We start from the raw sequence: 24,917 nt of genomic DNA on the forward strand, positions 1-24,917 counted from the left end.
GAATGTGCTCTCCACAGGTGAGATTCCAAAGACCACTTTCCCAACGAAGACTTATATACAGTTTTTAAACAAAGAAGATGCTGTCAGCTGCTTGCTTGAATCAGTACAGATGTTTTTCTTCCTTCTCATGGGCTGACAAAGCCTGTGAGAGGATTGAAGAACATACTGTTTTGACTGGAACACTTTAATCTGTTTCTGGAACTTCTGCAAAAATTCTGTTTTGCTCCAAGGAAGATCAGGCTTTCAAGGAAGAAAACAAACCTATCAATCATCTTGATTGATTCCAAAAAACCAAAAGGTCCCTGCAAGTTTTATATTCTCATGAACAAGGAAGATCTTGATTCATAATTAACCCTTCAGGAGGTCCCAGGGATCTCAGGTTTTTCTTTTTGATATACACAAGAAGAAAAGTCTAAGAAACGTATAGAGTCAGGTAATTTTGGAAATGGAAGAAACCTTGGAAATCAGGTATTTTTACCTCCTAATTTAAAGATAGGCAAAAGACTGAGAGGTTAAGGTGATTTCCTCAAAGTCAAAAAACTAGTAAGTGATGTAGTCTGGACCCAAGAGTAGGTATTTTGACTCCTAATACTTAATCCACCATGCTATATTTGTCTTTAAAATAGCAAGGTACCAATGGAGATAAGAAAAGAAATAGGTTGATTATATACCTTAACTTAGAATGGGAGTGGAAGTTGCATTGGATTTGAAATCAGAAGTGCTAGAGTTGAACTATGAATAACAGAAAAACCAATTAAGGTATAACCCATGAATGGGGCATAGCCATTTCTCTCTCTCTGGTCTGGCTCCACTCATTGCACTTTGTCCTAAAATTGCAAGTGTATGATAGCTAGAGATTAGAGCACCATTATGTGACTGTGAGTCACATTCAATAGCCTAGAGGTAACCCTCTTGCAAGGGAGTATATTCACCACTATAGCCCATAAGCCCCCACTGACCATTATATAGAAATTCAATCAACATATGCATTAACTCTTTTTTGGGGGGGGGTTCTTGTATTTTTTCTTTCTTGTAGTTTTTCCCTTTTGTTCTGATTCTTATTTTAATTAATTATTAATTTAGAATTTTTCTCCACCTTACATGTAATAACATATTGTAACATCAATTTTTAAAATTTCACATTCCAAATTCTCTTCCTTCCTCCCTACTCCCCCTTAAAAACAAGCCATTCAATATGTTATATATGTGCAGTTATACAAAACGTAGTAGACAAAAAAACTTTAGAAAAAGGAACTAACAAACAATACAACAAATATACTTCCATCTGTATTCAGATACCATCAGTTCTTTCTTGGGAGATGGATTGCATTTTTTGTAAGTCCTTCAGAGTTGTCTGGATCATTGCATTGCTGAAAATAACAAAGTCATTTGTAAGCAGATCACCTTACAATATTGCGGTTATATTGTATCCAGTACATTTCACTTTGTACTAACTAGCTCATGTAAGTCTTTCCAGGTTTTTCTGATAGCATCTTGCTCATCTTTTTTTTTTTTTTAATAGTAAACTACATTTATAAAGTACTTTAAAGGAAGATTTCCTTGCCATACACCCATGACATTGATTATTCCAATAACAATAATAGCTAACATTCATATAGTACCTTATACCTGACAAAGAATTTTTCTTCACAATAGCGCAACAAAGTACCATCACCATCATCCTTATACTCATCTTACATTGCTCTTGCCTCTGCTTCAGTTTTTCCCCCCCAGTTACTATTGCTAACTGTGTTCCCTCCATCCTATTCCCTCCCCATGATATTTACTCTATTTTCTATCTCTTTTACCTTTTCCCTCAAAAGTGTTTTGCTTCTGACTGCCCCTCCCCCAATCTGCTCTCCCTCTTTCACCCCTCCTGCCTTATCCCCTTCCCTCCCACTTTCGCACAGGGCAAAATATATTACCACACCCACTTGAGTGTGTATGTTATTCCTTCTTTGAGTCAATTCTGATGAGAGTAAGGTTCATTCACTCCCCCACTCCCCATCTTCTTCTCCATTCCATTAGCTTGTTCTTGCTTCTTTTATGTGAGATATTTTAGTTCATTCCACCTCTCCCTCTCCCTTTCCCTTTCTCTCAGTGCAATTCTCTCACCCCTTAATTTTATTTTAAAGATGTCATCATGAGGCAGCTAGGTGACACAGTGGACAAAGCACCTCCCCTGTACCCAGGAGGACCCGAGCCCAATCCAGATGCCATTAACTTTTTTTTTTTTTTTAGTGAGGCAATTGGGGTTAAGTGACTTGCCAGGGTCATACAACTAATAAGTGTTAAGTGTCTGAGGCTGGATTTGAACTCAGGTACTCCTGACTCCAGGGCCAGTGCTCTATCCACTGTGCCACCTAGCTGTCCCCAGCCATTAACTTTTAAACACAAAACATTTATTTAATGATAAGCCAAAAAAACAAAAACAAAAAAACAAGAATAATCATTACAGTTACTGGATGTAATGCAAATATAAAAATAATCAATATGTCACAGTCAACACTCAGGGCAAATCTGGACTGCAGTCCCTGATTGCTTTGGCCTCTTCAGAACAATCTATGGCACCAGAAGCCAAAGCTGTTTCTCTTCTGCTTTCTTTCTGATCCTCATCACTTACCTACTGGGCAAATCTCTACTTCTACTCTTGAACTGATGAAACAGTGACAAGCTCATTCACTAATAATCACCCTCAAAAGGATGTAGAAAAATTGTTAGATTAATACAATGAGAGCAGTTCTCTTGAGTCAGAGAACTGCAAAGCTCTCTGGGTAGGCTCTCTGGGCAATGCAGACAACCCAGTCAGTTCTTCATTCAGTTCCTAGGGGCACAGTGCCCCCATAATCTGGAAAATCCATGTAAAATTTTTTGGTCCTTCCTTTATACCAGAGAAGTCTGAATTGTTTATGGTATTAAAAGATAAACTATATTGATATTATACAATAATATAAATATATTTTATGCATTTCCAAGTTTCTAAACTTTTTCTGTATTGACTGCTGGCTTTCCTGTGTCATCTGTGTCTTCAGACAACTCCCCCCAAATTCTCATCTAATTTCTTATGCCAATCCATGATATGTCAAAATCATGATGGGGAAAGTCTGTATATCTTGGAATTAAGACTTTATTAGAGAAGCTTGCTGCAAATATTTCTACCCTAGTTATCTACTTTCCTTCTAATTTTAAGTGCATCAATTTTGTTTGTGCTGTTTAAAAAAAAAAATTGTGCAGGGGCAGCTAGGGTGGTGAAGTGGATAAAGCACCAACCCTGGATTCAGAAGGACCTGAGTTCAAATCCGACCTCAGACACTTGACACTTACTAGCTGTGTGACCCTGGCCAAGTCACTTAACCCTCACTGCCCAGTTAAAAAAATTTTTTTAAATTGTCCAAATGAGATTGACATCTTTATTTTTTGTTCATGAACTGTTCTCCTATTCACAGATCTAAAGGTTAATTTCTTCTTACTCTTCTACATGTTTGTGATGCCACTCTTTGGTATACGGAATGAGAGGTTAGTCTATACCTAATTTCTACTACCCTGCCTTCCACTTTTCTCAGCAGTTTTTGTCAGATAGTGAGTTCTTATTCTAGGGTTTAGCACCTGCTGGCCTCATCACCCAGAAGGAGGTGTGGAGAGAGAGCCATTAACAGCCCTTACCTCCTTTCTCATTGCAGAGATGTGGGAACTACAAGGGCAGAATATTGAATAAATTTTAAGAAAAGGATCCTACATTAGATATTTTTGTACTGTTTTTCTCATACAAGAAATGATTCAATCTAGGGAGTAGCAGTGAGAAATGACTGCTAGAGACAAAAGACATCAACAAAACAAATTAAAAACAAAAACATAAAACCTCCTTACCTTGCAGAGGTGGTAAGGCTCTAGTACACAAAGGATCATAGATATAGAGCTGGAAGGGACTTTAAAGGTCAGCTGATCCAACCTTTTCAATTTACATATGAGAAAACTGAGCCAGAAACATGAAATGACTTGTCTAAAGTCCTCCTGTCAGAGACAGGATTCAAAATGAAAAAATTACATTGATGTCCATATCATTTTATAGTTTATTCTACTCTGTATTAATCCGATTCTGTATTACCAACCCCATTTTGTATGCCTGCTCAAGGCATATTTATAGCTTTGCCTATGAGGCTAAGTTTAGAAATTCCGTTCTACTGCTAATCACTGTTCTATTCTTTCCTAAGGAAATCTGTTATCCTTGAGGATGCAGGTAGATACCAGGCAGTCTGGTCTACTATCTTTAGACCATCAAGCTATCCTTCAAGGCTATCTGGTTTATTATCCAAAGAAGTCTGATCCACCATCTCTAACCTACCAGGTGGAATCAAACAATGGACATTTCTTAGTCACAGGAAGGAAGAAGTTGTTGATAGCCCCTCATTCCTTATTTCTGACCAATTGTATTGGTCCTTACCCCCATGATGCTGCCAGCCCTATAGCCAACTGCATTCTTTTCTTTATCTATCTAGTTGTTTTTCATTTTATGCTTATAAAGAGGAATTATGCCACCTCCCCTGGGTAATTGACCTAACTGAAGTAGCCATTTGACCCACTTTATTAACAGGTTTGCACCTTGCTAATAAACTGATACAGCTCAGAATTCTGCACCTCAGTTAGCTTTATTAAATTTTACTGGGACAAAACCCAAGTCCTCTGATTTCAAATCCAGTTTTTCTAATGCTAAACCTATAACACTGAAAGGCACCTAACAATTAATGACATGCTGTATCTCCAGATCATATGCATCTGTTTCTACTATCTTCCTTGACTTTACCTAGACTATCCAGTGTCAATTCATTAATTGTGTCTGTTACTTATGTAGACTAGCCCTTTAGTTCTTTATCTTTCCCTCCCCTCCCCCCTCTTCCATCTAAATTTTTTTTTTTTTTTTTGCTTCTTAGAAGCATCTAACTTCTGGCTCAGGAAACTCCTATCTCTCTGTCTGTCTGTCTATCCATCCATCCATCCATCCATCCATCCATCCATCCATCCATCCTCTCTCTCTCTCTCTCTCTCTCTCTCTCTCCTCTCTCTATCTACTATCTATCATCTATCAAACAGTGGACCTCATCCTTCATGCTGACAAATAGTACTGGGCACATTTTAACTCCAATAAAGGTGCTTTATTAGTACACTTTCTTTTTTATTGTTATTTTTTAGGCATACTTTCACTTTAAGCATTTCACAACACCCCAGTGTTTGATTTAGTTTGATTTTTATCATGAGTCGTTCACATTGTCTGGTTTTCTTCACTTTCCCTTGGTCCTTTGGACCACATATAACTAGCAAGTGTAAAGAATTAATTGTTGGGGCAGCTAGATGGTACAGTGGATAGAGCACAGGCCTGGAGTCAGGAGTACCTGAGTTCAAATCCGGCCTCAGACACTTAACACTTACTAGCTGTGTGACCCTGGGCAAGTCACTTAACCCCAATTGCCTCACTAAAAAACAAACAAACAAACAAACAAAAAAAGAATTAATTGTTATTTCAGGTTTTTATGACTCCATCTTTCAGCTAGAATTTAAAAAAAAAGCCTTGGTGTGCGCACTGGCCTCTGGGGCTCCACCAATGGCATGGTGCTCTACCCACTGGTTGTAGCTGTCGCCATGGCACTGGCACCTCACATCATCACCACTCGAGGATGCCTACATGGGCCTGGCAAAATTATCATGACTGGGGGCAGCTAGATGGCGCAGTGGATATAGCACCGGCCCTGGATTCAGGAGTAACTGAGTTCAAATCCAGCCTCAGACACTTAACACTTACTAGCTGTGTGACCATGGGCGAGTCACTTAACCCCAATTGCCTCACTAAAAAAAAAAAAAATTATCATGTCTGGAAGCCCAGTGAGGGCAGTCATGTGACTATCAGAACGGCCAGCCAATTGGCTGGGGGCTATGTGTGGTCAGCCTGGGGTCTGCTGGGAAGGAGGGAAGTTTTTTCGCCATTCTAGCTTGAAGCTGGAAGGTGACAGGATGCTGCTGTGTGTTCTCAGCTGATTCCTGGGCAGTGGTGTTGTTCAGGTTGTATAATTTCCCTTTCCCCATTTTATTTCCTTTCCCTTGATCCTACTGATCCTGTTTGTATTTTTTTTAAGTTCATTCTTGTTAAATAAATCCTGCTCTGTTTTGAGGGAGGCTGTCTGTCTCCTTCCTTGCCTCAATATTGTGGTGAGCCGCTTAGCTAACACTCCCAATTAAAAATTGGTCTCCACAAGGAAGGAGAGAATGAGAGAAAATCCTATATTTCTTTTTTTTTTTTTTTGCAGGGCATGGGGGTTAAGTGACTTGCCTAGGGTCACACAGCTAGTTTGTGTCAAGTGTCTGAGGCTAGATTTGAACTCAGGTACTCTTGAATCCAGAACCGGTGCTTTATTTACTGCACCACCTAGCTGCCCAGAATCCTATATTTCTTAATGTCTGTAAGTTTTAACTTATCAGGATTCATCTTCTTATATAACCATCCCCTAGGTTCACATCTGACTCTGAAGTAACACTTTCATCAGAGGAAGCATTTTCAGACCAGAGGTATTCTTTGGAGGGGACATGGAAAAGTGCTGTAGCATGAGTTATATGTTTTAATTCAATGCCATCGGAATCCACTAAGTTGATTTTATCTTCTTGCACAGGCAATATCTGAGCAGCATCTTCTTCTGATGCTTCATCATCTCCAGGGATTTCCCACAAATACAGTGTTAAATTCACATTAAAATTAAAACAATCTTCTGACTTAGAAGAAAAGTTGCTATCTTCAGAATGGTGTCTCCAGATATGGCACACTCTACTTTCATCTGACCCAGTCTTTAATTGACATGATATAGCACTATCTGTGTCAGCTGGAAGAGGGTCAACCTCTGGGTTTCAGGTTCCTTTGGGTATGAATCAGTGGAATTATATTCTTTACAGGTGAAATTGGAGTCCTGACTTAGAGATCTACAGGTTAAAGCCATCATGGTGTAGTTATTTTCTATTTAAGGAGTTGATTCACAGTCACTATCACTTTTGTCATCACTGTCATCACACATTTTTTTCTTCTTGGTCTTGTAAATGATGTTTGCCCTTGTGACTTCCACATAAGACAGCTGAAGTGGGCCAGGTATGACAGCTGGGAAATCCTTTAAGAAAATAGAAGGGGACAGGGGAAAGAGAGATTAATGCTGAAGTTTTGCTTTTTATAGTTCACTGACAACAATCATTACAATTTGAAAGTTGACAATGTTAAACTCCTGAAAATATTAGATTGCAAACTTTTCTGGTCTACCTCCTAATTTAAAAAAACAAAACAAAACATGGTGAACTTCTAGGTTTATATCTGAAAGATATCCCCCAAAAGAGAAAGACCTATTAGTACAAAAATATTTTTAGTAGCTCTTTTTGTGATGGCTAAGAATTGGAAATCAAAGAAATGCCCACTAATTGGGGAATGGCTAAATAAACTGTGATATATGATGGTGATGGATTATTATGTGCTATAAGAAATGACAAGAAGGATGATTTCAGAAAGTCCTAGAAAGACTTGTATGAACAGTTGTATAGTGAAGTGTGCAGAACCAAGAGAACATTGTGCACAGAGACAGCAATATTGTTTGATGAAGAATTGTGAATGATTTAATTATTCTCAACAATTCAATGATCCAAGACAATCCCAAGGGATTATTGATGAAACATACTATCCACCTCCAAAGAAAGAACTGATATTGATGGAACACAGACTGAAGCATGCTATTTTTCCACTTTCTTCCATTTTTTTCTTTTATTCAAGTTTTCTTGTACAAAATGACTAATATGGTAATGTTTTACACAATCATACATGTATAACCCATATCTGATTGCTTGCCACCCTGGGGAAGGGGGAGGAGAGGGAAGGAAGGAGGGATAAAAATTGGAACTCAAAACTATTGAAAAAAATTTAATTACTTAAAAAAAAACATGGTGAGAAATTTTTAAAAAGCATTAAGCATATTCTAGAAGATCTATAGGAATCCTAGTCAGTTCCTCAGTGGATACTGGTACAAAATCCCCAGTTCTTCCTTTTGCTTATTATGCTCTCTACTCTTCTTTCTTGTTTATACAAGTCCTGCCTTAGCCCTCAAGGAATATTTTTTCCTCTGAACTCCTAAGGCATTTCTTATCTGCAGCATTCATTTGCTGGCTCATAAAATTATTTATTTATTTTAGCCATTTGTCCTATCTTTCCAATTAATTACTAATAGTAGCTAACAATGATATGCTTGGGGGCAGCTAGGTGGTGCAGTGGTCCCGGATTCAGGAGTACCTGATTTCAAATCCAGCCTCAGACACTTGACACTTACTAGCTGTATGACCCTGGGCAAGTCACTTAACCCTCATTGCCCCACCAAAAAAACAAAACAAACAAATAAAAACAAAACAATGATATGCTTGGATTAATAGGAAACAATGCATTCAACTCACAGGGCAGAGACAACATTGAGGATAGACACTGATGAAGAGAAATAATTGTCCAAGAGAGGAGATGGCTTTGTGGGGAGAAGGATTGCTGATGGTGGTGAGAGGTTCTGGCTATGCACTCAAGAAAGAAAAAGACTGGGAACCTAGCTAAACAGTCTGGGAAGCAGAAAGCTAAATTCAAAGGGAGCTTGGTGAGCACTCTACAAGGAGAAAAAGACCTTCCAGCACTGGAAGTTGTGAGTCAACCTTTGCCCCATGTAAGTCACCCTTTGACACATCCTAAATACTTGTCTGGGTATTCGAAATTTAATCTCACTCTCCATAAGAAAACATCATATATTTATGGGTGCTTCTCTCATAAATTGCTACTTCTAATAAAGAGGTACGGCCAAAAAAGAGGATGAAGTGGCAAACTCTACAAAGCAAATAACATAAATGGGTTTAAAAGAGGGAGATGAAAACCAGTACTTCAGAAGCTTTTACCTCATGAGGAACACACATAAAGTAAAGATTAAATTGAGGGGCCAATGGAGATTATGTAACAAATGTGTAGTGGCCCCCATTAGAACCATTTTGTAATTTTCTCCAGTTTCATTGAGTAGTATGAAAATATAATCTAAGGTAGCAGATGGCAGGAGTTGGGGTTTGGCAAGACTTTATTGGTGACAGGATAAGGTGACAAGGGATTTGAGAATATATAACTGATTCACCAAGGGATCAAGATAAGGGAGGAGGGTGTAGCCAGTACAAGGGCTATTGTTGTTTGTTCTTTGTTCCGGAAGGGGACCATGACAGATGTCAAGACTTGCAAAGAATTGGATTTAAGTGAGGGAGGGCTGTGTAAGGTCACCAACCTCATTCTCTCCTTCAGAGCCATCTGGGTCCAGTGGCAAGATATACATTAGGTTATACTGGAAATGACCCCAGATATTTAAGGCAATTGGGTTAAGTGACTTGCCAAGGGTCATACAACTAGTAAGTGTTTGAGGTGAGATTTGAGCTCAGGTCCTCATGACTCCAGGGCCAGTGCTTTATGCACTGTGTCACCTAGCTGCCCACAAGGGTGATTGCTTGAGGCAGAATATTACATTCATATGAGAGAATCTGTTTAGCCATTTTCCATTCACTTTGCTTCTAGTTTTTTGCCACTACAAATAATGCTGCTAATAATATTTTGGCATACATATATTTGTGTTGTACATACAATATTGAGATTGCTGGATTAATGAGCATCAACAGTTTAGCAACTAATTAATCAATGAACATTTTTTTAAACCACCTACTATGTCCTCAATATATGAAGACAAAAATGAGACAAGTCCTGATCTTAAGAGCTTTTCTCACATAATTCCAAACTATTTTCTAGAAAAGTTGTATCAATTTAAAGTTCCCAACAGTGTATCAGTGTGCATGTTTTCTCATGGCCTTCCAAAAGAGACTTTTATGTTTTTTTAATCATAAACATATTTTATTATTTTCCAGTTACATGTAAAGATAGTTTTCAACAATTGTTTTTTTTTTTTTTGCGGGGCAATGGGGTTAAGTGACTTGCCTAGGGTCACACAGCTAGTAAGTGTCAAGTGTCGGAGGTCGGATTTGAACTCAGGTACTCCTGAATCCAGAGCCGGTGCTTTAATCCACTGCGCCACCTAGCCGCCCCCTCAACAATTGTTTTAATAAAATTTTTAGTTCCAAATTTTTCTCCCTCCCTCCCTCCCCTTCCCAAGACAGAAAGCAATCTGATATAGGTTATATATGTACAATCACATTAAACATATTTCTGCATTAGAGACTTTTATTTCTTATTGTCTTTGCCAATTTGATTGATGTGAGGTAAAATCCCCAAGATGTTTTAATTTTCATTTCTCTTATTATTAGTGGCTTAGAGCTTCTCCCCTTTGATTGCTGATCATCTGCCTTTCATATCAAAAAGACCGTTCATGTCCTTTAATTACTTATATGTTGGAGAATGGCTCTTGGAACAATCTTTGTTTTGCTTACAGCACCCACTACAATGTCTTATTCATAGTAGGCAATAAATAAATATTTGTTGAATTTATTCTTTTGTCTCTCATCATCTTAGCCCATTTAATCTCTGCATTTTAAATAGCTTCTTGGAAATTGGGTAACATTTTCAATTATATTACTAATTTATAACAAAAAGTCTACAAAGGATAGGTGAAGAAGGACCTTTGAAAATGTTATAAAGTATCTATCTAAAACAAAAAAAACCTAGTATTATATGAAATGGGGAAACACTAGAAGTTATCTGAGTAAACAAAGGCACGAACCAAGTCTGCTCTGCTTTTCTGCTATTTCTTGATATATGTCTAGAAATGCTAGCAATAGCAGTAAGAGAAATTAAAGGCCTAAAGATAAGCAAAGAAGAGACAAAATGATCTACCTTTGCAGATAACATTATGCTTTAAGTAGAAATGCCTAGAGTAGTCACAAAGAAACCAATAGAGATGAGTTTCAGTAAAGTAACAGGTTACTAAATAAGCCCTCAAAAATAAACAGTATTTCTACATAGCAATAACAAAAGCAGGAGGGAATAATAGAAAGGGAAATTCCATTTAAAATAACTACAAAATGCATAAAATATCTGGGAGTTAATCTAACAAAGTATATGTAATACCTGAATATATGATTGTAAAATGTTCCTTAAAGAAATAAAGAACAAGCTAAATAGCTGGAGGGATAGTCAGTACTCATGGTTGTGTTGTGCTAATCTATTTCAAATGGCAATACTTCAGAAATTAATTTATAAATGTAGGGCTACACTAGTGGTGTCAAACTCAAATAGAAACATGCATCCCTGCTGTAGCATACTGATTTAGAAAACCACAAATTAATACTATGTTGTATTTTATTCTTTGTTTTGTTTGAGAATTACATTTTTTGGGGGGCGGGGCAATGAGGGTTAAGTGACTTGCCCAGGGTCACACAGATAGTAAGTGTCAAGTGTCTGAGGTTGGATTTGAACTCAGGTCGTCCTGAATCCAGGGCCAATGATTTACCCACTGTGCCACGTAGCTGCCCCCTTAACAATTACATTAAAAAAATTGTTTTTTTGGAAATTCCTTATTCTTTTTTTTGCGGGGGGGGGGGGGGGAGGTGGTGGTGAGACATTTGGGGTTAAGTGACTTGCCCAGGGTCACAAAGCTAGTGTCAAGTGTCTGAAGTCGGATTTGAACTCAGGTCCTTCTGAATCCAGGGCCAGTGCTTTATCCACTGTGCCATCTAGCTGCCCCGACAATTACATTTTAATTTGGTTCAGGGTGACAAGTTTGACACCTCTGTGCTATACCAATCAAATTGCCAAGATAATACTTTACAGAGGCAGCTAAATTAATAACAAAATAAAACATTTTTAAAGGAGGAATGAAGGGGGAATAGCATTCCCAGACATTATATTATATAATATTACATATTATAAACTGCATTACAAAGCAATAATCACCAAAAGCATTGGGGACTGGCTACAATTTTTTAAAAAGTAGATCAACGGAGAAGGCTAAGGAAGAATGAGAAATAAATAAACTAAATAACCTAGCATTTGATTAACTTTTTAAAAAATCTAGGAAAGAGTTTCTTATCTAGTATAACAGGATTAAAAAGACAGGCCTCTAATGACCCTCACAAGTAGCTGACATAAATGAGTCTGATCACACTCATTGTTAGGTTATCAAACCTTAACCTGACATATGACTTGTTATATATTTAATTGGTCTATCCTGAACTATATAGTGATCTAGTGGCATACTGGATAATTTATTTCTTGTTAATAAATTTGTAATCTCTTACTAATTAACTCAAGTTTCCACTCTAATTCATTAAGTATTCATTATTCAATGAATTAGAGAAACCTCTTTTCTCATTAGTAATTACTACTATATATGTATTAAAATTTCTGAATATATTAACATTTTTGAATGTATTAACAAATCAGGGCAATTTCAAATGTAGACACATATAACTATATGAAATATATTGGCTATAACCAACATCACCATTCAAGTCACCTCACGCCCTCACAAATATCCATAGCTAACTTCTGGAAACTCAGTCTCAAATATGATTTAAGTCTCAGAACATTATCTTCATATTTCTCTTCAGGATTAGTCCTTTCTCTTTGTCTTCTCTTCAATAAACAGAAGAAATAGTTTTTCCACTGGGGCATTTAGGTGGTGCAGTGGATAGAGCACTGGCTCAGGAGTCAGGAGGACCCAAGTTCAAATCTGGCCTCAGACACTTGACACTTACTAGCTGTGTTACCCTGGGCAAGTCACTTAATCCCAATCACCTCACCAAAAAAAGAAAGAAAGGAAGAAATAGTCTTTTCCCAAATATACTGTGCTGCCACCTCCTTAATGACTCTTCATAGGGTTTTCTTTATAGGTTTGGCTCTTCAATGAACATTGAAAACAGTTCTCATATGAAGGAAGTCCATTCTCACCTTCTCTCCCTGTTACATAAATTCTTCATAGATCCTCATGGATCACAATTAAATACACTTTCTCCCTGACTCAATAAAGAAAGACACACATAGTACCAATTCTTCATAGATACTTCATAGATACATAGATATATAAACACATTGTTTCCCTGACTCAATAGGGAGAGGTATTTCTGTTCAGTCTTTCTCTCAATTGACTTTTCATAGATCCCCATTGATAATAGATAAATGCACATATCTTCTCTCTGATTGTGTAGGAAAAAGCATTTCATATCAATCCATTTCTTTTTTTAAAATTTATTTTTGTTTAAGTCATTTCTTAATTATCACTTCAAACTGTTAGCCCAGATTTATTTTCTCCCAATAATCTGAGGTCTTAAAGCTACAGTAGCAATATCTAGAATCTCTGTGATACAAACAATCAAAGAAAGAATCACAGTAAGAAAACTGGAAAGATTAGTTTTAGATCAACAATTTAGACTGCATTTTTCAATAAACTAAAAATGGATATATGACTATTAAAGTTCATATCATAAAATGAATTAGAAGAGAACTACATCAGGTACATAGTCACTGCTGTGACCAGGAGGATGAATTCTTAATCAAACATAAAATAGAGATGCTTACAAAAGATAAAATAGATAATTTCTATTACATGAAATTGGAAACCTTTTATGTGAACAAAATTAAGACAAGAAAGAAAACAACCAATTGGGAAAAATATTTTTATCAAATATCTCTGATAAAGGTCTGGTACCAAGATAAACAGGTAACTAACAGAGATATATAAACCCAAAGCTATTCCCTATAGGTAAGAGAAATATGAAAATCAAAAGAATTGGCATAGAAAACAAAAGATGGAAATATCTGGAAGGGCTGTTGAAAGATGAGCACACTAAGGAACTGTTGGTGAACCTGAAAATCAGTCCAACCATTCTAGAAAAAAAATTGGAATTATTCAGAGAAAGTGAATAAAATGTCCATACCCTGTGACCTAGAAATCCCACTGCTTGGAATATATATTATATGGTATATGGGGGCTAGGGGTGATCAAAGGTAAAAAGAAAAAAGCTCTGGGTAGTTAAAACATTAACTTTTGTTTTTTAGTAAATAAGCAGAAACAAAGTAGATGTCTATCAGTTGGGGAATAGCTACAATCCTACTATGGAAAAGAACTACAATCCTCTTTGGAAATCTTTAGCAATGCCTTTCAGAAATTATTATAGAATTTTGAACAGGATGGAAGTATAAATTTCAGTCAAAAAAGCCATAAGAGCTCATAAGAACATTTGAATTCTGACCATATCAAGAGTTTAAAAAAAAAAGAGTTAATAAGTTAAAAAATGCTAAAACAAATACTTTGAAGAGGATCTGGTCATATCATATACATATTTATGATAAATGAAAGTGGCACAGTAGATAGAGCACCAGTCCTGGTGTCAAGAAAATCTTAGTTCAAATCTAACCTCAGACATTCAACTAGCTGTGTGACCCTCTGCAAGCCACTTAACCTTGTATGCCTCAGTTTCCTCATCTATAAAATAAACTGGAGAAGGAAATGGCAAACAACTTCAGTATCTCTGCCAAAAAACTAAAACCAAAACCAAAACCAAAAACCCAAACAAAATCCAAATGGGGTCACAAAGAATTTTATATGACTGAAATGACTGAACAACAACATGTACAAAGCACTCTGGTAAATTCTGGGGATACAAATAGGAAAGTAAGACAATTCCTGCTCTCAAGGAATAATTACTGTGCTGTAGTAGTAATGCATATGATGAATACAGAGAAGCATGGGAAGATTTATATGAACTTGAAAAAGTAAAATAAATATAACAATGAAAAGCAATATACACAATGACTACAAAATAAACAGAAGAGGGGGCAGCTAGGTGGTGCAGTGGATGAAGCACCGGCCCTGGATTCAGGAGGACCTGAATTCAAGCTCAGACACTTGACACTTACTAGCTCTGTGACCCCAGGCAGGTCACTTAACCCCCATCGCCCTGCAAAAAAAACCCAAAACAAAAAACAACAACAACAACAACAAAATCCCCACCAAACCACAAAGCAAAATAAACAGAAGAACAATCCCTACCAAACATTTCAGACTGAATTCTGTGTATAATGATCAATCTTGGCTTCATATAATGTACTGGAAGCACTTCTTTGCAAGGGTGGGGGGCCTCTGGTTATGTATACATTGTGTATGATGTCAGTTTTTTTCAATATCTTGGTTACTTTATCTTAATTGTTCTTTCTTCTCTTTTTTCTTTTTTTTTTTTGTTATTAAGGGATGGCACTCTGGGAGGGGTTGAAGGATTATTTTGAGAAATGTAGGTCACATTAAAAAGATAACAATAAAATTTTACTTTTAAAATAGCAGGAGGGGCAGCTAGGTGGCCCAGTGGATAGAGCACCGGCCCTGGATTCAGGAGGATCTAAGTTCAAATTTGAGCTCAGACACTTTACATTTACTAGCTGTGTGATCTTGGGCAAGTCACTTAACCCTCATTGCCGCCCCCCCCCCAATAGCAGGAAAAACATGAAAAATTTCTAATTTCACTGAGAAAACAAGACACACATCCAAGAAATTGTTAAGAAACAATTCAAAAGAGAATAGTAGTAAATACCAAAATGAGCATCTGTTTTGGAAACCCCATCTCATTATGCAGACTTTAAAAGCAATCTTATGATTCATTGCTGGCAGAGTGAAAAGAGAATCTAACCTTCTTGAATAAAAACAAAGAAATGACATAAAAGTACATACCAACACTTTGAGAGAATCTGGTTTTTTTCTGCATATATATCCTGTTTTTTTCAGGAACATCACAAAGATTATTAGTAAGATGATGACTAAACATGTAGCAAGTATGAATTGTATTATAATGTTTTTTTCTGAACCTGCAAATGGAAATGTAACTAGAATTATTTCAAATAAAATTCATCATGTGTTTAACAGAAGACAAAAACCCTTTCCCCCACCCTGAAATTCAAAATTTATGAACTTGTAATAGATGAAGGATTTTTTAACTAAAAGTTTTGAACTATTTACAAAAATAAGAAAATAACATATATTGTATATACATTTCCATTATGTTTATAGGCTGTTTTTAAAAAGATGTTAACTTCAACAAGGTTGTAACAAAATTGTCCTGTTTGTTTTTGTGATTTCTTATGAATTTTTTTCCTATGCATTCTAAGAGTGTTGTTATGCTTGTAATTATCTTAAGTTTTCCTTTCTTCACTCTATATGAAGTTTTATGGCTTCCCATATTTCTTTATATTTTTCATATTATTCATTTATTACATTGAAATAATGTTCCACTAAACTCATATATCATAATTTGTTCAGCCATTCCTCAAATCATAGATATTTTGATTTCTTTAACCACCATTGCCATTTAAATGTTAAGATATCAAGAGATATCATGACATTGTGGATAGAATTGTGCTGTAGTGTAAGGAATGGTGGGGCTCAGTTCCTTCCTCTGGTCATGGGATAATCATTTAACCTCTCAGTGCCTTGCGTACCCTAAACAGCAGATGAGTTGCTGGTCTAGATCTGTGGAGAGAGGTTCAACACCAGACATCTCCACATAGATGAAACCACAGACAGGGAACCAAGAATGCTATTTTAAGAGTTTTAAAAGTTTTCACTTCCCCCAATATGAGAATTTGAGCAATTTTTCATATGGTTACTGATAATTTGTATTTCTCTCCCCCCCCCCCAAACGCTGCTTGTTTATACCCTTTTATAATTTATCCTTTGGAGAACGGCTCTTAAACCCATAAATCTGTATGAGTTCTTTGTAGATTTTGGATGTCAGATTTTTTTCAGAAATCTTTATTGCAAAGATTCTACCCCCCACCCCCCCCATTTCTTTCCTTATTTGGATGCATTGCTTATTCTGGGGCAAGAATTTGTTTTTTTTAAAAATAAAATCAAAATAATCTATTTTGTCCCAAGGCTTCTTCTAATTTCTAACTAAATCACTCTTCCCCTTTTCCACACCTATGACAAATGGAACATTTCATTAAAATCTATTTTTTTTTTTGCAGGGTAATGGGGATTAAGTGACTTGCCCAGGGTCACACAGCTAGTAAGTGTCAAATGTCTGAGGCCGGATTTGAACTCAGGTACTGCTGAATTCAGGGCTGGTGCTTTATCCACTGCACCACCTAGCTGCCCCCTAAAATCTATTTTTAATGATTTAAAAATACTTAGCTCTTGGACTTCCGGGGCAGAGCCAAGATGGTGGAGGAAAGGCAGTGAGCTCTCGAACTCATGACAAGATCATTCCAAAAAACATCCAAATAACACCACAGGAAAATGTCTGGAGCAGCAAAATTCACAGAAGAATGTGCTGAAATCATCTTCTAACCAAGAACGGCTTGGAAGGTCAGAAGGAGGGAGCTGCTGTGCTGATACAGAAGTCGAGCCCAACCCCATAGTCACCCTGACACAGATCCAGTCCCAGGAAGGCCTCACCAGAGAAGGAGACCCCCAGAGCCTCTGAATCAGCTGAGGCGCTGGTATTGTCTGGAGCAGAGTTCACAGTCTGGTGAGAGGGCTGAGCCCTGGGCAGCGGGGAGACTACAGGGGTCTATGCTGGTGCTGAGGCAGAGCTTGGATTTTTCACCCGTGTTGGGAACCAGGAGGTAGGCTTGAGTAGCAGTGCCCCAGGTGGGGGAGGGGCACAGGCTCATCGGAGCTAACAACCACAACACACAAAGCTGGTTGAAAAATACTTAGCTCTTTTTTCCAAAATGAATTTTGTATTTTATTGAGTTCTGTAAAATATTCTTTTTGATAATTTGGTATAGCACTGAAATTGTAAGTTAACTTTGGTAATATTTTATAACATTGGCATACTCCACGTATGGACCTTTAATATTCATTCAATATTTAAGTTGTTATCTATTTCTTTAAGGAATACTTTTTATTTTTTTTGTCAATATTTAGAATTTTATTTTCCCAAATTACATGTAGAATACAAATTTTAACATCAATTTTTTAAAACTCTGTGCTCCAAATTCTCCCCCCCCCCAATAATTCAAGCAATTCAATATAAACTATACATGAGCAGTCATGCAAAACATTTCCACAGTAGCCAGGTCATGAAAGAAAATGGACAAAAACAAAATTTCAGATAAAAGAACTAACAAGAAAAATTATACTTCAATCAGTATTCAGATACTATCAGTTCTCTCTCTATAGATGGATTGCATTTTTAATAAGACCTTCAGAGTTTTCTTAGATCATTGCATTCCCTGTTGATTCCCTAGGATTTTCCAAGTCAATCTTCATGGCATTAGCAAATTAGGATAGTTTTATCTTCTCTTTATCCATGTTCATTCATTTTATTTTATTCTTCATTGTTAATGCTAGCTCTTCTTCTAGAACTATATCAAATAATAGTGGGGAGAATGGGCATTCTTGCTTTACGTCTATATTATTTAGGAAAGCTTAAGTGTATCCTTATTATGATGGTTGCTTTTGATTTTAGATAGATACATTTTTTTTTTGGCAAGGCAATGAGGGTTAAGTGACTTGCCCAGGGTCACACAGCTAGTAAGTGTCAAGTGTCCGAGGCTGGATTTGAACTCAGGTCCTTCTGAATCCAAGGCCAGTGCTTTATCCATTGCACCACCTAGATACTTTTTATGATGTTAAAAAAGGTCCCAGGGCAGCTAGGTGGTGCAGTAGATAAAACACCAGCCCTGGATTCAGGAAGACCTGAATTAAAATCCAGTCTCTGACACTTGACACTTACTAGCTGTGAGACCTTGGGCAAGTCACTTAACCCTCATTGCTCCACCAAAAAAAAAAAGTCCCTCTATGCTTATACTTTGTAGAGTTATTTTTGTTGTTGCTGCATATATGAGTGTTATACTTTGTCAAAAGCCTTCTCTAAATCAATTGAAATAATCATGTAGCTTTAGATGTTTTTATTTTGAATATGATGAATTCTTCTGTTTGTTTTCCTAATGTTGAATCATCTAGCATTCCTAGCAAAATTCAACTTGATCATGATGAGTGATTTCTTGGAAGAATTACTGTAGTCTATGGGAAGAATTTTACTTCAAATTTTTGAAATGTTATTGATTAATGACATTGGTCTATAGTTCTTTTGTGTTTTATTCTTCCTTGGTTTAGGTATTAAGACTATATTTAACTCATAAAAGGAGTCCTGTAGTGTACTTTCTCAATTTTTGCCCCACCCAAAATTGTTTAGCATTGGTATTAACTGTCCATTAAACATATGACAGAAATGTTCTGTCCACTAAAAGTTTATGTTATATGGCCTCAACTGGACCCTCATAGTTGGCAATACTATATATCCTATTATATATTGCTTATCAACAACTCACTATTCCATTTTCCACAATGGCTCTTCCAAACCTTTTCATCCTTCCTCAAACGTCCCATGGCTCCCCTTCATCCACCTCTCTTTCCTGAGAACCTTGCCTCATATTATACAGAAAAAATTGAGGCCATTCGCCATGAACTTTCCATTTTCTCTTCCTCATTTCCTGTCACTCAGATGCCTTCTGCCAATTTCTCCTTCTTCACCTCTATCTCACATGATGAAATTACCTTACTCCTTACCAAGGCTAACCCTTCTACTCGTTCAAGCAATCCCATTCTGTCCTGTTTCCTCCAACAGACCTCGTCTGTCATCCCCATTTTTTTCACTTCTTTTTTTTTGGGGGGGTGAGGCAATTGGAGCTAAGTGACTTGCCCAAGGTCACACAGCTAGTTAAGTGTCAAATGTCTGAGGCTGGATTTGAACTCAGGTCCTCCCAAATCCAGGGCCGGTGCTTTATCCACTGCGCTACCTAGCTGCCCCCTCTACTTATTTTCGATCTCTCATTTTCTACTGGTTCATTTCCTAGTGCCTACAAATCATGGCTCCCCCATCTTGAAAAACTCTCACTTGATCCTTTCATGCTCATTAACTATTATTCTCTTTCTCTTCTGCCCTTTGTATCTAAACTCCTTGAAAAGGTCATCTACAATGGCTGCCTCCACTTTTTTCTTCTCCCACTCTCAATTTTGGATTACTTTCACCATCTGCTTCTGCTTACATGTTGTCAAATAAAGTTGGAGAAACTCACAAAACCATTCTGACTAGGTCCACTACAAATTAATGCAATATAATATCACCTGGGCCCTTACTGAAGCAAGGCAATCCTTTTATACCTCCCTCATTGACTTCCTTTCCCACTCACCACAGAGGCTTTTCTACATCTTTTTATCTCTCCTCAAATCTCCCATAGTTCTTCTTTCTTCTCTCTTCTCAGCTGAGAACACTGCCTCTTATTTCTTTTTTAAAAATTTATTTATTTTTAATTAATTAATTAAATTTTTTCTGTTACATGTAAAGATAGTTCTCAACTTTTGTTTATACAAGCTTTCCAATTTCAGATTTTTCTCTCTCCCTCCCCTCCCTTCCCTCCCTCCCCTCTCCCCTAGACAGCAGGTAATCTGATATAGGTTTTATATATATACATATATATAATATATATATATATATATATATACACACACATAATAACATTAATCCTATTTCTGCATTAGTCATGTTATAAGAGAAAAATCAGAGCAATGATGAAAAACCTCAAAATAGAAAAAACAACAGCACCAAAACCAAAAGAAATAGTATGGTTCATTCAGCATCTATACTCCACAGTTCTTTTTTTTTTTTCTTGGATTTGGAGATCCTCTTCTATCATGAGTTCCCTGGAACTCTTCTGTACCATTGCATTGGTGAGAAGAATATGGACTCATCACAGTAGATCAACACTCAATGTTGATGATACTGTGTACAATGTTCTTCTGGTTCTGCTCATCTTACTCATCATCAGCCCACGCAAGACCCTCCAGGTTTCTCTGAACTCCTGCTCATCGTTTCTTACAGCACAATAGTATTCCATTGTATTCATATACCACAACTTGTCCAGCCATTCCCCAGTTGATGGGCATCCCCTCAACTTCCAATTCCTTGCCACCACATAGAGAGCAGCTATAAACATTTTTGTACATGTGGGTCCCTTTCCCCTTTCCATGATTTCTTTGGGAAAAAGACCCCAAAGTGGTATTGCTGGGTCAAAGGGTATGGACAGCTTTATTGCCCTTTGGGCATAATTCCAAATTGCTCTCCAGAATGGCTGGATCAGTTCACAGCTCCACCAACAATGCATTAGTGTTCCAATTTTCCCACAGCTTCTCCAACCTTTATTATTTTCCTTTTTTGTCATTTTAGCCAATCTGATAGGTGTCAGGTGGTACCTCAGAGTTGTTTTAATTTGCATCTCTCTAATCAATAATGATTTAGAGCATTTTTTCATATGGGAATAGATAGCTTTGGTTTCTTCATCAGAAAACTGCCTGTTCATATCCTTCGACTATTTCTCAATTGGGAAATGACTTGGATTCTTATAAATTTGATTTAGTTCCTTATATATTTTAGAGATGAGGCCTTTATCAGAAGTACTGGCCTCAAAAATTGTTTCCCAGCTTTCTGCCTCCCTTCTAATTTTGGATGCATTGCTTCTGTTTGTACAGAAATTTTTTAATTTAATATAATCAAAATCATCCATTTTGCATTTTATAATATACTCTATCTCTTGTTTGGTCATAAACTGTTTTCCTTTCCAAAGATCTGATAGGTAGACTATTCCTTTCTCTCCTAATTTACCTATGGCATCACCTCTTATGTCTAAATCGTGTATCCATTTTTACCTTATTTTAGTATAAGGTGTAAGATGTTGGTCTATGCCTAATTTCTGCCATACTATCTTCCAGTTTTCCCAGCAGTTTTTGTCAAATACTGAGTTCCTATCCCAGAAGCTGGAGTCTTTGTGTTTGTCAAACACTACATTACTAGTGTCATTTACTACTGCATTTCCTGTGCCTAGACTATTCCATTGATCTACCACTCTATTTTTTAGCCAGTACCAGATAGTTTTGATGACTACCACTTTATAGTAAAGCTCCAGGTTTGGTACCGCTAACCCACCTTCCTTTGAGTTTTTTTTCATTATTTCCCTGGATATTCTTGATTTTTTGTTTTTCCAGATGAATTTTGTTATTATTTTTTCTAGCTCTATAAAATAATTTTTAGGTAGTCTGATTGGTATGGCACTGAATAAATAAATTAATTTAGGCAGTATTGTCATTTTTACTATATTAGCTCTGCCTATCCATGAGCAATTGATATCTTTCCAATTATTTAGATCTGATTTGATTTGTGTGAAGAGTGTTTGGTAGTTATGTTCATAGAGTTCCTGGGTTTGTCTTGGCAAGTAGACTCCCAAGTATTTTATATTATCTACCGTTACTTTAAATGGAATTTCTCTTTGTAGCTCTTGCTGCTGGACTTTGTCGGTCATGTATAGAAATGCTGATGATTTATGTGGATTTATTTTATATCCTGCTACTTTGCTAAAGTTGTTAATTGTTTCAAGTAATTTTTGAGTTGATTCTCTAGGATTCTTTAAGTATACCATCATATCATCTGCAAAGAGTGACAGTTTTGTTTCCTCCTTGCCTATTCTAATTCCTTTAATTCTTTTCTCTGATTGCTAAAGCTAACATTTCTAGGACAATATTAAATAATAGGGGTGATAATGGACATCCCTGTTTCACCCCTGATCTTATTGGGAAGGTCTCTAATTTATCTCCATTGCATATAATACTTGCTGATGGCTTTAGGTAGATACTGTTTATTATTTTAAGGAAAGCTCCACCTATTCCTAAATTCTCTAGTGTTTTTATTAGGAATGGGTGCTGTATTTTGTCAAAAGCTTTCTCTGCATCTATTGAGATAATCATATGATTTTGGTTGGTTTTCTTATTGATGTGGTTGATTATGTTAATAGTTTTCCTAATGTGGAACCAGCCCTGCATTCCTGGTATAAATCCCACCGGGTCATAGTGTATTATCCTGGTGATCACTTGCTGTAATCTCCTTGCTAATATCTTATTTAAGATTTTAGCATCAATATTCATTAGGGAAATTGGTCTATAATTTTCTTTCTCTGTTTTTGCTTTGCCTGGTTTTGATATCACCACCATATTTGTGTCATAAAATGAATTTGGTAGAACTCCTTCTTCACCTATTTTCCCAAATAATTTGTATAATATTGGAATTAATTGTTCTTTAAATGTTTGGTAAAATTCATCCGTAAAATCTGGCCCTGGGGATTTTTTCTTAGGGAGTTCATTAATGGCTTGTTCAATTTCTTTTTCTAATATGGGTTTATTTAAGGATTTTATTTCCTCTTCAGTTAACCTGGGCAGTTTGTATTTTTGTAAATATTCATCCATTTCATTTAGATTGTCAAATTTATTGGCATACAGTTGGGCAAGATAATTCCTAATTATTGATTTAATTTCCACTTCATTGGTGGTAACATCACCCTTTTCATTTTTGATACTGGTGATTTGGTTTTCTTCTTTTTTTAATCAAGTTAACAAATATTTTATCTATTTTATTGGTTTTTTCATAATACCAGCTCTTAGTTTTATTAATTAATTCTATAGTTTTTTTTTTGCTTTCAATCTTATTAATTTCTCCTTTAATTTTCAGGATCTCTAGTTTAGTATCTAATTGGGGATTTCTAATTTGTTCTTTTTCTAGCTTTTTAAGTTGCATGCCCAATTCATTAATCTCCTCTTTTTCTTTTTTATTCATGTAAGCATTTAGAGCTATAAATTTTAAGCACTGCTTTGGCTGCATCCCATAGATTTTGGTATGTTGTTTCATTATTGTCATTCTCTTGGATATAGTTATTGATTGTTTCTATGATTTGTTGTTTGGCCCATTCATTCTTTAGAATGATACTATTTAGTTTCCAATTGATTTTCATTCTACTTTCCCCTGGCTCTTTCTTTCATGTAATTTTTATTGCATCATGATCTGAGAAGGATGCATTTACTATTTCTTCCTTTCTACATTTGACTATGATGTTTTTGTGCCCTAATACATGGTCAATTTTTGAAAATGTGCCATGTACTATTGAGAAAAAGTTATATTCCTTTCTATCCCCATTCAATTTTCTCCAGACATCTATCATGTCTAACTTTTCTAGTAATCTATTCACCTCTTTCACTTCTTTTTTATTTATTTTTTGGCTAGATTTATATAATTCTGAGAGGGGGAGATTCAGATCCCCCACTAGTATAGTGTTACTGTCTAATTCCTCTTGTGACTCATTTAACTTCTCCTTTAAGAACTTGGATGCTATACCACTTCGTGCATACATATTTAATATTGATATTACTTCATTATCTATAGTACCTTTTAGCAAGATGTCATTTCCTTCCTTATCTCTTTTAATGAGATCTATTTTTGCCTGCACTTTGTCTGGGATAAGGATTGCTACCCCTGCTTTTTTTACTTTAGCTGAAGCATAATATGTTCTGCTCCAGCCTTTTACCTTTACTCTGTGTGTATCTCTCTGCTTCAAATGTGTTTCTTGTAAACAGCATATTGTAGGATTCTGGTTTTTAATCCACTCTGCAATTCGCTTCCATTTTATAGCAGAGTTCATCCCATTCACATTCACAGTTATTATTACTGTCTATTCCCCTCCATTTTATTTACCCCCTTTGTACTTTTCCCCCCTTCTTTCCCCCTATTCCTCCTCACCAATGTTTTACTTCTTACCCCTGCCTCCCCCAATCTGCCCTCCCTTTTTATCACCCCCTCTCTTTTCTTTACCCTTTTCTCTCTTGCTTTTGTCCTCCCTTCTATCAGTCCCCCCCCTTCCCTTCCCCTTTTGCTTCCCTAAAGAATGCGCTAAGTTTCTTTATCCCAATGAACATACGTATTTTATTCCCTCTTTGAATCAAATCTAATGAGATTAGGGTTGAAACAATGTTCACCCCTCCTTTCTTTCCCTCTATTGTAATAGGTTTTTTTTTTCCACCTCTTCATATGATATAATTCATCCCATTCCACCTCCCCTTTCCTTTCCTCCCCTTAGA

General features: G+C 36.5%; 1 protein-coding gene across 1 annotated transcript in view; it reads right to left on the bottom strand.

Annotated features, from left to right (window-relative positions):
• Positions 1–6,311: 6,311 nt before the first annotated feature.
• The window catches only part of IFNAR2 (interferon alpha and beta receptor subunit 2), a 65,024-nt gene continuing 46,418 nt past the window's right edge, over positions 6,312–24,917 (bottom strand). The window contains 3 exon segments of the mRNA XM_043998038.1: positions 6,312–6,887; positions 6,890–7,142; positions 15,690–15,823. Of these exon segments, the coding sequence (XP_043853973.1) occupies positions 6,472–6,887; positions 6,890–7,142; positions 15,690–15,823 (803 nt within the window). The 3' untranslated portion in view covers positions 6,312–6,471.

Source organism: Dromiciops gliroides, chromosome 3 (assembly GCF_019393635.1).
Source record: "Dromiciops gliroides isolate mDroGli1 chromosome 3, mDroGli1.pri, whole genome shotgun sequence".
Taxonomy (NCBI): domain Eukaryota; kingdom Metazoa; phylum Chordata; class Mammalia; order Microbiotheria; family Microbiotheriidae; genus Dromiciops; species Dromiciops gliroides.